The sequence below is a fragment of the Rhinatrema bivittatum genome, chromosome 9 (assembly GCF_901001135.1).
Source record: "Rhinatrema bivittatum chromosome 9, aRhiBiv1.1, whole genome shotgun sequence".
In the NCBI taxonomy this organism is placed as follows: Eukaryota; Metazoa; Chordata; class Amphibia; order Gymnophiona; family Rhinatrematidae; genus Rhinatrema; species Rhinatrema bivittatum.
In genome coordinates, this window is record NC_042623.1 from 17,464,795 (window position 1) to 17,477,611 (window position 12,817).

At 47.5% G+C, this 12,817-nt stretch overlaps 1 protein-coding gene across 4 annotated transcripts in view; it reads right to left on the reverse strand.

Moving 5' to 3' along the window:
* FBH1 (F-box DNA helicase 1) overlaps window positions 1-12,814 on the reverse strand; it is a 79,191-nt gene extending 66,377 nt beyond the window's left edge. For 2 of the 4 annotated variants that reach the window (XM_029615504.1, XM_029615502.1), the window contains exons 1-2: window positions 12,444-12,573; window positions 9,775-9,939 (exon numbers count right to left, since the gene is read on the reverse strand). In XM_029615504.1, the coding sequence (XP_029471364.1) occupies window positions 9,775-9,939; window positions 12,444-12,558 (280 nt within the window). In that variant the 5' untranslated portion in view covers window positions 12,559-12,573. Of the gene's footprint in view, window positions 1-9,774; window positions 9,940-12,443; window positions 12,583-12,630 lie in introns of those variants that run through there. The other 2 variants (XM_029615503.1, XM_029615505.1) reach the window with 2 other exon arrangements.
* Window positions 12,815-12,817: the final 3 nt, after the last annotated feature.

A 12,817-nucleotide genomic window follows, 5' to 3' on the forward strand; every position in this document is an offset into this window, starting at 1 on the left:
AAGGGGGCGGGTCTCCCGATCGGGGGATCTTACATGGCCCTTCTCAGTTCCAGGTGAATTCTTTACTTTGGTTTTCTTTTTTTCTCATGGCTGTGGGTGTTTCAGGGTGCCCGATTGACGAAGCAGAGACTTATTACCATCTATGTGATTCCAGGAGCAGTGAGAGATGGGGGGGGTAGCCTCGCTGCGGCGCCGACAGAAGGAGATTCGGCCCAGTCTGAGGCAGAGGTTTCCCTCAGCTCCACCGAAATCAAACCACCGGCTGAGAGGGTCGTGACATCATTCAAGGCCCTGCAGGAGACGCGGAACGGTGAGCTCAGTGCCTTAGGACTGCAGGAGAGAGACAGCGTGGTAGCTGAACGCCCAGAGGCGACGAGGGAACAGTTGGTGGAGACCTTGGAGGAAACAGGTCGCTTGGAAAACACGCGAGCAGATGGTTACGATGGAGGCTCTATGGGAGCTTAGAGCTGGTTTGTCAGTCGCAGTTAGAACCAGTAATCAAAAAATGAAACAGTTGGCTATCTCTTTGAACACAAAGATAACTGAACAGAGTCAAACCCTGCAAAACGTTCAAACAAGAGTGGGAAAGATGGAAACGGAAATAAAAAAAATATTCAAGAATTCAACCAAGCAACAATAAAGGATAGGACAGCTTTGTCAAGAAGGTTAGAGCTTCTAGAGAATTGGAGACTTAACTTGATATTAATAAAGTTTCCTAAAATAAAGGAAAATTAGTTCTTACCTGTTAATTTTCGTTCCTGTAGTACCCCGGATCAGTCCAGACCGTGGGTTGAGCCTCCTTTCCAGCAGGTGGAGATAGACAAACTGAAAGGATATCTTATATGAGGACAGAGCCTATCCTGTAACCCTTCAGTATAACCAATGTCAAAGCAGAAAATAACAAAACCAGAATAGGATCAAGCAAGTAACCATAAAGCTCAATGGAGCAACTGTAGAACCATGTAAGAAACATGGTAGGACTAACAGCTTTTGCATATTTATTTATTTATTGTTTTTGTTATACCGAGTTTCATGATAGGCATCACATCAACCCGGTTTACAAATAACAAGGAGTGTAAAGCATAACGTAACGTAAAAAACAATATTTTCAATAAGAACCTTGAACTTTAAATACAGTGAATCAGAAAAAGGGAGAGGGAAAGTTACAAAAAACAAGGAAAATAAACTTGGGATGGAAGGGGAGAAATTGAACAGCACAATATTTACATTTCAGCCTATTGATACATTAGAATAGCAAGTGAAAAATGAAACGGTACATAGGTAATCAAATGAATAAATATGACAGTTGTGAATGGTAATAGTATGATAAATATTCAGCAGGAATTAGTGAGAGAGGGTTTGAGGTTGGTTGATTCGTGTTTACATTCCATTATTGCATACGAGTTAGTGCTAGTGAGAGGAGGTTTTATTCAAGGCTTGGAAATGCTTTTTTGAAAAGCCAAGTTTTATACTTGGCTTTTCAAAAAAGCATATACTTGGTGCTTAAACAACCAAGGCCTCCGGTGTAATTGCTCAGTATTCTTGCAAAAAATAAAGTATCAAAATCTGCGAATCTGCAAGAAAAACAAGCTTCGAGAGGACAGAAAGACAGACAGGGAAGGGCGTCTGGACTGATCAGAGGTACTACAGGAACGAAAATTAACAGGTAAGAACTAATTTTCCTTTCCTGTACGTACCCGGATCAGTCCAGACAGTGGGATGTACCAAAGCTTCCCTAAACTGGGTGGGACCGAGACAGTCCCGCTCGAAGCACTTGCTGCCCAAAGGAACTGAAAACCGGAGCTTGCACATCCAGGTGGTAGTGTCGAGCAAAAGCATGCAAGGACGTCCATGTGGCGGCCCTGCCAATCCCCTGCGGAGAGACCGATTGACTCTCCGCCCAGGAAGTAGCTTGAGAACGTAGCAAATGAGCCTTTAGACCCTCGGGAACCACCCGACCTTGGCAGAGATAGGCTGAGGAGATCGCCTCTTTCAACCACCGCGCGAGAGTGGTCTTAGAAGCCAGCTTATCCCAATTAGGACCACTCCAGAGAACAAAAAGATGGTCCAGGACCCGAGAGTCATTAGTAACCGGGAGACACTGAAGTAGAACTCAATTAACATGCAGCTTACGAAGATCGCCCCCAGCCGTACCCGCAATCTCCTCTGGGGAGAATGCAGTGAGCTCTACCAACTGGTTGACATGAAAACTAGAGATAACCCTAGGCAAGAAAGAAGGAACAGTCTTGAGGAAACCCCTGAATCAGAAAAGCGCAAGAAAGGTTCCCGACTGCACAACGCTTGGATCTCGGAGACCCGCCGAGCGGAGGAGATAGAGACAAGAAAAAACTGTCTTGAGCATGAAAACCTATAACGTAGTCCGACGGAGAGGTTCAAACGAGGCAGCACAGAGGGCCCGGAGGACCAGAATAAGACTCCATGACGGACAAGTGAAACAAGAAGGTGGATGTAGGTATTTGACTCCCTTCAGAAACTGAAACACGTCCGGGTGGCCCACTAAGGGATGACCGTCTACCCGACCCAGGAAAGAGCCGAGAGCGGAGACTGGAATGCACAGAGAACTGAAGGAAAAACCTTGGGAAGACCCTTCTGAAGGAAAGAAAGCACCAACGAGATTGGGTTGGAGCGCGCTGAGACACCCGACTCCACACAACCAGGCTCAAAACCTTCCAGATACGCACATAAGCCAGGGAAGTCAACAGTTTCCGGGCCCGCAGCCAAGTGGAGATGAACTCCTCCTTATAGCCCTTACGCATCAGGCATCGCCATTCAAAAGCCAGACTACTAGACAGAAGCGATCGGGCTGGTTGAAAAACACGGGCCACTGCTGAAGCAGGCGAAAGAGATGACCTAACCGAAGAGGTCCGTCCATCGCCAGGTTGATGAGATCAGGGAACCATGGCCTGCATGGCCACTCGGGTGCTACCAAAACCCCGAGCCCCCAGTGGAGCTCTATTCTTCTGAGAACTTTCCCACCAGAGGCAACTGGGGGGGGGGGGGGGGGGGGGGGAACACGTACCGAAGGATGTCCGAGGGCCAAGGGAGAGTCAGAGCATTCACGCCCTCCAAGCCGTGCTCCCTCCAGCGGCTGAAGAACCGATTTGCCTTGGAATTGCGCAAGGTTGTCATGAGGGCCAGGTGGGGGGAACCCCACCTGTAGACGATCAGATCTATGGCCGTGTCCGAGAGCTCCCACTCCCCCGGATCGAGCGATTGACGACTGAGGAAATCGGCCTGAACATGCTCCTTGCCTGCGATGTGGAAGGCCGCCAGGCACTCCGGGTGTCGGGCTGCCCAGGCGAAGAGACGGCTGGCTTCTTGGGCCACCAGAGGACAGCGAGTGCCTCCCTGACGAGTGATGTAAGCCACGGTGGTGGAGTCCTTGGACAGCCCCATTACCGCTTTGCCTCAGATCAGGGTGAGAAACTCCTGCAGAGTCAAACGCATCGCCCGAGTCTCCAACCAATTGGTGTGCCAGCGAGAGTGGAATGGCGACTAGATCTCCCGGGCGGACTGGGATAGACAGACCGCCCCCCAGGCCAAGAGACTGGTGTCTGTGTTTACTATCGACCACTGTGGAGCTTGGATAGGCATTCCCTGGAGAAGATGAGGAAGCGAGAGCCACTACTGCAAGTCAGTGACGGAGGAGTCCAAAGTGAAACTGTTACGACACCGGCTGCCAACGGGATAGCAAAGCTTTCTGTGACAGTCGCATATGAGCAAATGCCCAGGGGATGAGGTCGATTGTGGAGACCATGGACCCGACTACCGGCAGGTAGCCACGCCCCACGTGAATGTGGAAGTGGGCTCCCAGGAACCCTAAGTCCTGGGAGGGCTGAGGGTTGTCCACGGGAGAATTCAATACCCACCCGAGAGACGCGAAGAGAGCTAATACCCGATCCACCGTTAGATTGGCAAGAGCCACCGACTGGGCCTGTACAAGTACCACCACCAGGACCTCGGGAAAGGCGTGCAACGCAGGCACGAGGCTGAAGGGCAGCGGCTGAAAGTGTAAAAACCTGGTGAGGATGTGGGAGCGAAGATACACCAAGCAATAGCAGTGAATCGGAAAATGGGAGCACACCGCTGTCAAAATGAGCGAAGGCAAGAAAACTCTCCGGGGCGAACCGCCGAGATGACCGTTCACAAGGTGTCCATACGGAAGAATGGGATCTGAAGGCCCCAGAGGACCCCTTTGAGAGCTAAGATCGGCTGAGAAGGTCCGTCCTTCACGGGTACCACTAAGTAAGTAAAATACCAGCCTGCGCCTCGCTCCCTTACCGGAACTGAAGCCACTGCTCCCAGACTCCGTAGTTTGGCGAGGGTTCGGACAATGTTTGAGACCCACCAGACTGTCGCGATCTTAACCCATTCCTTGAAGAAAAAAAGGGGGAAAAAACGGTCACCCCGACAAGGGACTAAGGAACGGGTTCACTAAACTTATGTGTGGGGCAGAGCAAGAGGACGGCCCTCATGAAGGGAGAGACGCCCGCTAAAAGCTGCGAGCAGGACTGAGAGCGAGAAGGATAACCCCCGGGGGGCTACCTCGACCGTGGGGCGTTTATCGACTCTATCCCCGGAAGGCGGACATGAGCGTGAATGTTTCGGATGGTCCGCCGGAGCCTAGGAACCTTGACTTCCTCTGAGGAACCAATAAACTTCTCAAGATCCACTCCAAAGAGCAACTCACCTTTGAAGGACAACGTCCCCGCCCATATCCAGAGCGGAAGGGTCCTGGGGAGCTGGGTCCACAGGTTCGGGGAGACGCAAAAGCAGTGCCCCTGTTCTCCCCTGGTCCTGAGCAGGCTTGAAAAGCTTAGGCGGAGGGAGAGGCGATGCTTCCCAATCAGCTTCAGCCTCTAAGTATGCCCTATACATCAACAATACAAACTGGGATGAAAATGGATGCTGCCTCTTTAAGGACCGCCCCCCCCCCCCCCCCGTAGGCAGAGGCAAGGGAGGAGCTGGATCTGGCTGCAAATCGCGGGTATGCTGAGGGCTTAAGGCCGGTGGAGAGGAAGGAGGGAAATCATCTCCTGAGGCAATGTCAGCATTGGGGCTCGGCGCAGGCAAGATGGCCGCCATTCCCATGCCGAGCGGAGACGGAGCAGGCCTCTGCCCCCGAGCCGACTGAGCTCGCCATGCAATCGCGGCAGAGCGGAGCCCTACCCCGAAATCGGCCGCTGAGAAGGCCCCTAGCCCCCGGGGATACACCGGGAGCAGAGGCCTTCGCAGGAGAGCCGCGCCTCCGACTCCCCACAGGCCGAACAAGACGATCCTCGCGGCATGAAAAAGCGCGCAAAAACAGCTACAGCAGCCGGGTGAAGAGTCCACCCCCTCCGGAGGCCCGGGAAATCACGGCAGGCTGGGGCTGCAAGGGCTGAGCAAATAAAAGGTCCGTCTAAAATTTAAAATGCCTTTTTTTTTTTTTTAAATATATAACAGCCCTCCAACAGGGAAAACACTTACCTGTACACACTGCTAGCCCCCCCCCCCCGAGAGATTCGCAACATCTCTGGACCAGTATGAAAGGGGGAGAGTGAGTGGCAAGTCCTCCCCCTGGTTCACTGGGCTCAAAGGCGTTAGGGCCTTTGAGCCCTAACGCCTTTTTAAAGGCGTTAGGGCTCAAAGGCCCTATTTATTTCAAGGCGTTCGGTGCTGAATACATAGCATGTATTCAGCCCTGCCTGCCTTTAAATATGTCTCAGCACCGAACGCCTTGAAATAAGTGCTATGTATTTAAGAAAACCTTTTTTTTTTTTTTTTTAAGTTGGTCTAGTCAAAAGTGTAAGGCTGATTGCCACTTAAGAACATAAGAAATTGCCATGCTGAGTCAGACCAAGGGTCCATCAAGCCCAGCATCCTGTTTCCAACAGTGGCCAATCCAGGCCATAAGAACCTGGCAAGTACCCAAACACTAAGAAGATCCCATGCTACTGATGCAATTAATAGCAGTGGCTGTTCCCTAAGTAAAATTGATTAATAGCCATTAATGGACTTCTCCTCCAAGAACTTATCCAAACCTTTTTTGAACCCAGCTACACTAACTGCACTAACCACATCCTCTGGCAACAAATTCCAGAGCTTTATTGTGCATTGAGTGAAAGAATTTTCTCCGATTAGTCTTAAATGTGCCCCATGCTAACTTCATGGAATGCCCCCTAGTCCTTGCAAACCTGTCAGATGAAAAAAATCAATCTGAAAATTTAACAAGGATCAGGATCGCAGGTTATGCCCCTCTGATATCTGCTGGAGTCAGAGAAATACTGAAGGATCGCAGACGGCACACCAGAATATCTAGGGGGTGCTTTTCAGCTTTTCTCTGACTCCATCTGCTGGAAGGGAGGCATAACCCGGCAGTCTGGATTGATCCTGGTACGTACAGGGAATTTTGTTTTCCTTAGTGTAGCCAGATGGACTCAGTTGTGCTCCCCTGCCAGCAGATGGAGACGGAGTCAGGTTTCAAAGCTGACATCACCCTAGATACAGCCCTGAGAGACTCTAGGTGGCACCTCAGGGGTATAGGACGGAGTCCGTTAAAACTTCTCTGTCTCCATCTGCTGGAGGGGAGGCAAAACCCAGGAGTCTGGACTGATCCGGGTACGTACAGGGAATGCCTATTTGCTCCTTTACAGCATATCCAGCCCAGGCTGGCCCGGGAAGCACAGCCTTGGCCCTGCAATCAAACACAGGTCTGTCACATGCCAGTGCATAGCACTAGCACCGGGCCGGCCCAATTAGTTTTTGAGCATTTCCCTTCCTAAGCTAGTCCCGCCATCATGAACCCTGGTAAATCAGAAACCGCTCTGCCATGCAGGCAACACAGTGGGGCAACAATACATTTTCCGTGTGCTACCTACATTTCTTAGAAAATAAATTAAAAAAAAAAAAAAGCAAACAGAACCTGAGAAAAAAATTAAATCATTGTTGTGAGTGAATTACCATACTTCCCTAAATATATTCTGACCACTTAGCCCACTGTAAGACTGTAAAATCATATTTTGTGACTGTGGAAGCAGCAATACCCCAGTTCTTCATGGAAATGAGTCACTCTCGGGAAAACCCCTGCATTTGTTTGAACATACATCCATCATGAGCTTGAAGCTCAGAGATGCTGCGGCCCTGCTCGACTAATGACTCTGGTCGAGTCCTCAGATTCGATGGGATTTTCCCTGGTTTTTGCATCACCCCCTTCTCATCTAGCCTGGTCATCAGAGCAACAGTCCTTTGGCTGTGATTCTCTCTGCAACTAGTACAAGCCATCCAGATATCCCCGCTGCATGATGACTGTACCGGGATTTGTGAATGCTTCTTTCCCAGTGTGCCTAGCTCCGGTCAGCTCAAGCAGCAGAAGACAGATCTCCTGCACAGCAGCACACACTCTGCCACTGAGCTATCTGGCTAGCCCTCCAGAATACAGACATATATCAGAGGGGAAGCAGACGAGGCCAGCAGCCCCTCCGTCACCTAACAAAATGCTGAAAGTGACATGAAGAAACTAAAGGAAAAGGCAGGAACAACAAAAAGAGAATTTGATTTTCTTTTTTTTCAATTTTCTTTTTATTGAATTTTCAACAAATGTTTACATTTATTATAATGTCTCCAGAAAATTACAGAAATGGGAAAAGAAAGAACAAAAATTAAACCATTAATTCTGGCATAAATACCATTTCAATAAGCAGAAAAAAGAACTTTTCCCTCCTGTCTATCATAGATAAAGAGAGAGATTCAGGATGTTAAGAAGCAGATATTAGAAGCAATTACAAATAACAAGAATTAGCTTTAGCATAGACTGACCCATTACCATCCTTGTATATACCCTAACTTCCCCTGGAGACAATCTTAGGAGTGAGTGTCCAGAAATTCCCGAAGGTGCGATGGTTCTGTGAAAATATACTTGGCATTTTGAAACAATAGGACACATTTACAAGGAAAGCGTAAATTAAACTTCGCCCCTCTAGTTACAACCTCATTTCTCATAGTTAGAAATTTTTTCCTTTTCTCCTGAGTTGTTTTTATAATGTCAGGAAAAACCCGCACTTGTTGACCATGAAATTGTTGGTCTGAATTTCGAAAGAAAAGTCTAAGTATGGTATCTCTTTCTGAGATATATGTAAACGTCACTAATAAAGTTGCTTTTGATGTAATGAGAGTCTCTGTAGATTTTTCCAATAATTCTGTCAGATTTAATGATGATACTTCCTCAATCTCTTGTGTTTCCTTTTCTTTCTGGTCCTTAGCTGATGGTATATAAAATGCTTTTGATATAGTTGGAATATCTGTTTCTTGGAGCCTTAATATCTTTAAGAAATAATTTTTAAGCATTTCTTTAGGTGGAATAATACGGGATTTAGGAAAGTTCAAAAACCTCAGGTTAGGTCTCCTCATTGTATTTTCAATCACTTCCATTTTGTTTAACTGCTGAGTCTCTGACTTGACTAGATTAACCTGGATTTCCTGAATTTTCTTTATTTCTTTATCCATTTCTAATATAGAAGTTTCCATTTGACTTGACTTTTTCTCAATACCTTGCACTCTAGTTGTCTGTTCTTTTAACATAATAAAGATAGACTTGATAGAATTATCCATGCCCAAGAGTAGCTTCCATACTTCATGTAAGGTAATTTTTTCTGGCACAGTCATCAACATCTCACTAGTATCTGGCATTATCACTCCCACCTCCAGGAGGTCTCCTCTGTCTGCTTCTGGTTTCCTTCCCTTCTGATCCACGGCTTCTCGGCCCTTGGAACCCTTCACAGGGCTCTCCGAGACGGTTAGTATATCACTACCGGCTCTCGGGGTCGGCGGAATCTCGGGGGTGGCTGGGTCAGCTGGAGTCCCAGATTTCTCCTCCGTTCTCTTAGGAGGTCCTATTGGTGGACTAGGGGTCCTGGGTGCACCGGGGCTGAGGGATGTTTCCTCGGCCATCGCGGTCGGCGTCTGCTTCTCATCGAACCCGCCAGCGGCCCCTCCCTCCGGTCTTTCGGTATTAGGCCTCGCAAATATCTCCTTGATCCGCGGCTGTTGATCTTTAGATACCGGCGTAGAGGCAAGTGTCTCTCGAACTCGAGCCTTTCGTTTGGTGTGTGGCATCGTAGCAATAACAATTTTTTTAAGGAAAAAAGAAATTGAAAGGCTCAAGAAACTTTTACCACGGAGCAGGAAACTTTTGCGTGCGCCTATGCGAGCGCCATCTTGGATCTCCGAGAATTTGATTTTCTTGCAAGCTGTTAAAGATGGCTGCAGGCTGCTAATGAAACTTTGATTTGCAATTACTTTGACAAGGAGGGTTTTTTTCTCTGCAGCTAGATGGCATGGCTCAAAACTAAATTCTGAACAGTGCAATCATAAAAATTAATCTACGGAAGTTCTCTCAGTCAATCAGAAAGCTCCTTTGATCTTGGCTCAGTTTACAACAGATATACAGGCAGACAAATACTGTATATACCGGTACTTTAAATAATCAATGTTTATGTCACAACCTTTTTCACAATATGAATTCCATTACTCAAGAAAACATGGGACAAGCACAAGTAGCCTTGATTTGAAGGAAGTGATGGTAAAGCCAGAGATTAAAAGGAAGGTAAAACACGCCAACAAGATGGGCCTTGAGGTCATCTGCCATCATGCGCCACATTTCTGTTCCTATTTTTTTTTTTAATGCCTGATAAAAAACTAAGTTGAGCCATTTGTATATAAACCTCGGCTCACCAGTCTTCAAGAAGTCTTTAAAGAAGCATGCAGCCCCCATACCTGTTCTCTGTCTTGCAGTCTGATATCGAGGGTAGAGGCCTCTGTTTAAATCCCTGCTCGTTCGTCTTTGACTGAAAGGCTGGCTCAGCGAAGATGAACCTTCTGTGCTCTGGGCTAAGACCTGGCAGTCCAAGAGTGTAAGGTGTCTTCGCCTTTGTCCGCTCACTGTTTGAGAACACAGAAAATAAAGTTACATTTAAATGTGATTGGAACCTGTTAACAAATCAGAGGGGCAAAGACATATGAAGAGGGGTTTCCTGATTCTAATATTCCTCACCAACTACAGTAAAATATTTGATATCGGTATAAGACAGTAATAGCAATAAAGCAGTATGGGATGTGAGTAACTCAGTCACACACACCCCCAATGCAACTCTCACAAGATAAAAGAAGTGAAAGATACAGAAGGAGGAAGTGAAGAATGAAACTACCCTCACTTCATGAGCTCCAGTAATGCTGAGGAATGGATAACAGAAAACGTAGAGGAAGCACCTGGCACAGCACTGGAAAAGCAGCAGGAAAGGGTGGTGCTTACCGGGGGCTCTACACTAACATCTGGAACATGGAGCATAACTGGGCATTGGGCACACATAGCAACAAAACTGAACATGAAAGAATTGTGCTGACAGGTTTGTGTTTATCCTGTGAAAAGCCAGTGCTTTGTTCTCCTGTTATGCGCCATTTGACAGTTGTCTGGTAGCATGAAAAGGCCACACCCTGAATGCAAAAGAGACAGGTGGAAAGCAGAATGTTGTGGTATGAGGGAGCAATGGCCAGACAAATCCTCCTGTTGAACTCTTGGGTTTGGCTAGGAGCCTTGTGGGTGAGAGTAGTGAAGGCTGACTTTGGATGTACTCAGCTCGCCAGCTAAACCATCAAGTCCTTACAATTAAAACAAAGTACAGGAAGAAGAGATGTCAACACTTCACGATGCCGTTTCCTTCTTTGGTACAGAAATGTGCTATGACTACTAACAAATAAGAGAATAGCTTTAAAAATGCTTGATGACAACACAATATGCTCTGATCTCCCTGACATTTCAGAACTCATTGGAACCCTTTCCCTGTAGAAAATAAAAAGGATTCTAAGTTATTGTGGGGAGGAGGGGGTCACTGGGTACTCTACCACTGTGGCAGAATTCTGAATAAGCAGGTCAAAAATTATGAGGGACAGGACGAGAGGTAGACAATCAGGGTGGAAAATATATGAAAAAGTTAGACACCAGGCTAAACTCTAAGGAGCCTGGAAAAATATTTTTTTTAAATCATTTTGTTTTGTATTTTGATTTTTTTTTTTTTTCAGATTTGTGGCTATTTTCAGGGTGGGAGCATTTACAGGATTTCTCATCCCCCTGTTTCTCCCTTCTTCACCTAACATCTAGACCTCTGGCAGCCCAGAAGCACTGTTGCCTTCCTGAGACCTGGCATTCTCTTTCTTCTGCAGGCCCAGCTGACATTGCTTCATCTCCTCCCCACACTTAACTGGAGCCTCTCTCCCTTCTCCTCCCCAGGCTATACCAGTATCTTTCTTCTCTTTCCTCTGACCAAATCAGGGCTGTGCTCATATAGGTCTCCAACCAACATTGCTCCAACCAACATTGCTCTCCCTTCTCCTTCATGTGGCCACGACTTCACTCTCTCCTTCCCGTACCAGACAGACAAGGACACATCATCTTCTCCCCACCAGTAGCATGGCTGGGGCCGAATCTTTTTGTTTTCCACTAGCAGTCCCTGCAGGCCTTAGGAATTACATTTTGGTCACTGGGCGACCAGGATTTTACACTCTGGACATAATGACCTTATAAGGTAGCTTTCCCTGTAGGAAACTGGGTTAAACATCTCCAGCACAAGTCGTAAGATGAGATACAAACCCTGCTAGTTTTAAAACAATGCTTCTCATAAGAATGAACTGGCTCTATGAATGTCCGCCCTTGCTTTATTTATTAAAGGCTTTTATATACCGACTTTCTTGATACAAATCAAATCAACTCGGTTTACAATGAACTAAGCATAAAATATAATTAACCAATCAACAAGAGATACGGAGCATACAGTTACATTATAACAAGGATGCCTTAACTTGGAGTAAGAAATAAAGAAGGGGTGAACGGAAGAGTAAATAAATAAAATAAATACTATATACAGAAGAGGGGGCAAGGAGCCAACCTCTTTAATAGATACTATGCATGAGAAATATGGAAAAAATTTTTTAATGAAGTGCTATTTTATGAAAATAGAGTGTCTAAGCACAGTTGGTAATTTAGTTAAAAGAGCTAGGTCACAAACACATGGCTTGGCGGAAATCATTATTGTGCAGGTCGATGCTACACAATAACCGAGAACGGCTGCAAAGATGGACCTGGGCGTGCCGAAGCAAGGTTCCGTGGGGTTTGAGCGCCCTTCAGCCGCAGTCTACCTCCAGCGGCCTCAGGGCAGCTGACTGGGCCAACGTTTGCTGGGCAGCACCCAAGCACTCAGCAATAAACTGCCTTTCAGCAGCAGCTGCTGCAGAAGGGGCTTCACACAAAGCCCGGGGGAAATGATCTACGGAAATGCAAGAGGAACTTCTGCGGTATGCAGGGCCGTCAATCCAGGGACAGGCTAGCTTTTCTAACGGACGCACACTTTACTGTGCATAGCAGGCCCTCTGTGCACCAAGGCAGTTCCGACCTGCAGAGTAACGGAGGCCCCACCTCAGCCTCCGCTGCTCATAACATTCATTTATTTCCTGAGCAAGTGGTAACTCGGGGGGTAGGAGGCAGGAAGAAGGCCTCTCAGCTCCCATCCCGGAGACGCTTAATGAAAACTTCCCGTGTGCCAGGACCTGGCACACGGCTAATTTGCAGCGCTTCCTTACTTTGCTCCCGGAAGCGGCGGCGACCACCGCTGGCATCCCTTTCACTTTGTGTTTCCGCCGAAGCCTACTCTCGCCGCGCTACAGCCCCGCCTCCCACCTCCCTCCAGCCAATGACAACGCAGAAAGGGAACCCGCAGACCAATCAGCAGCCGGCATCGGGTTCTTTCCGGAAGGGAACGGGCAGACG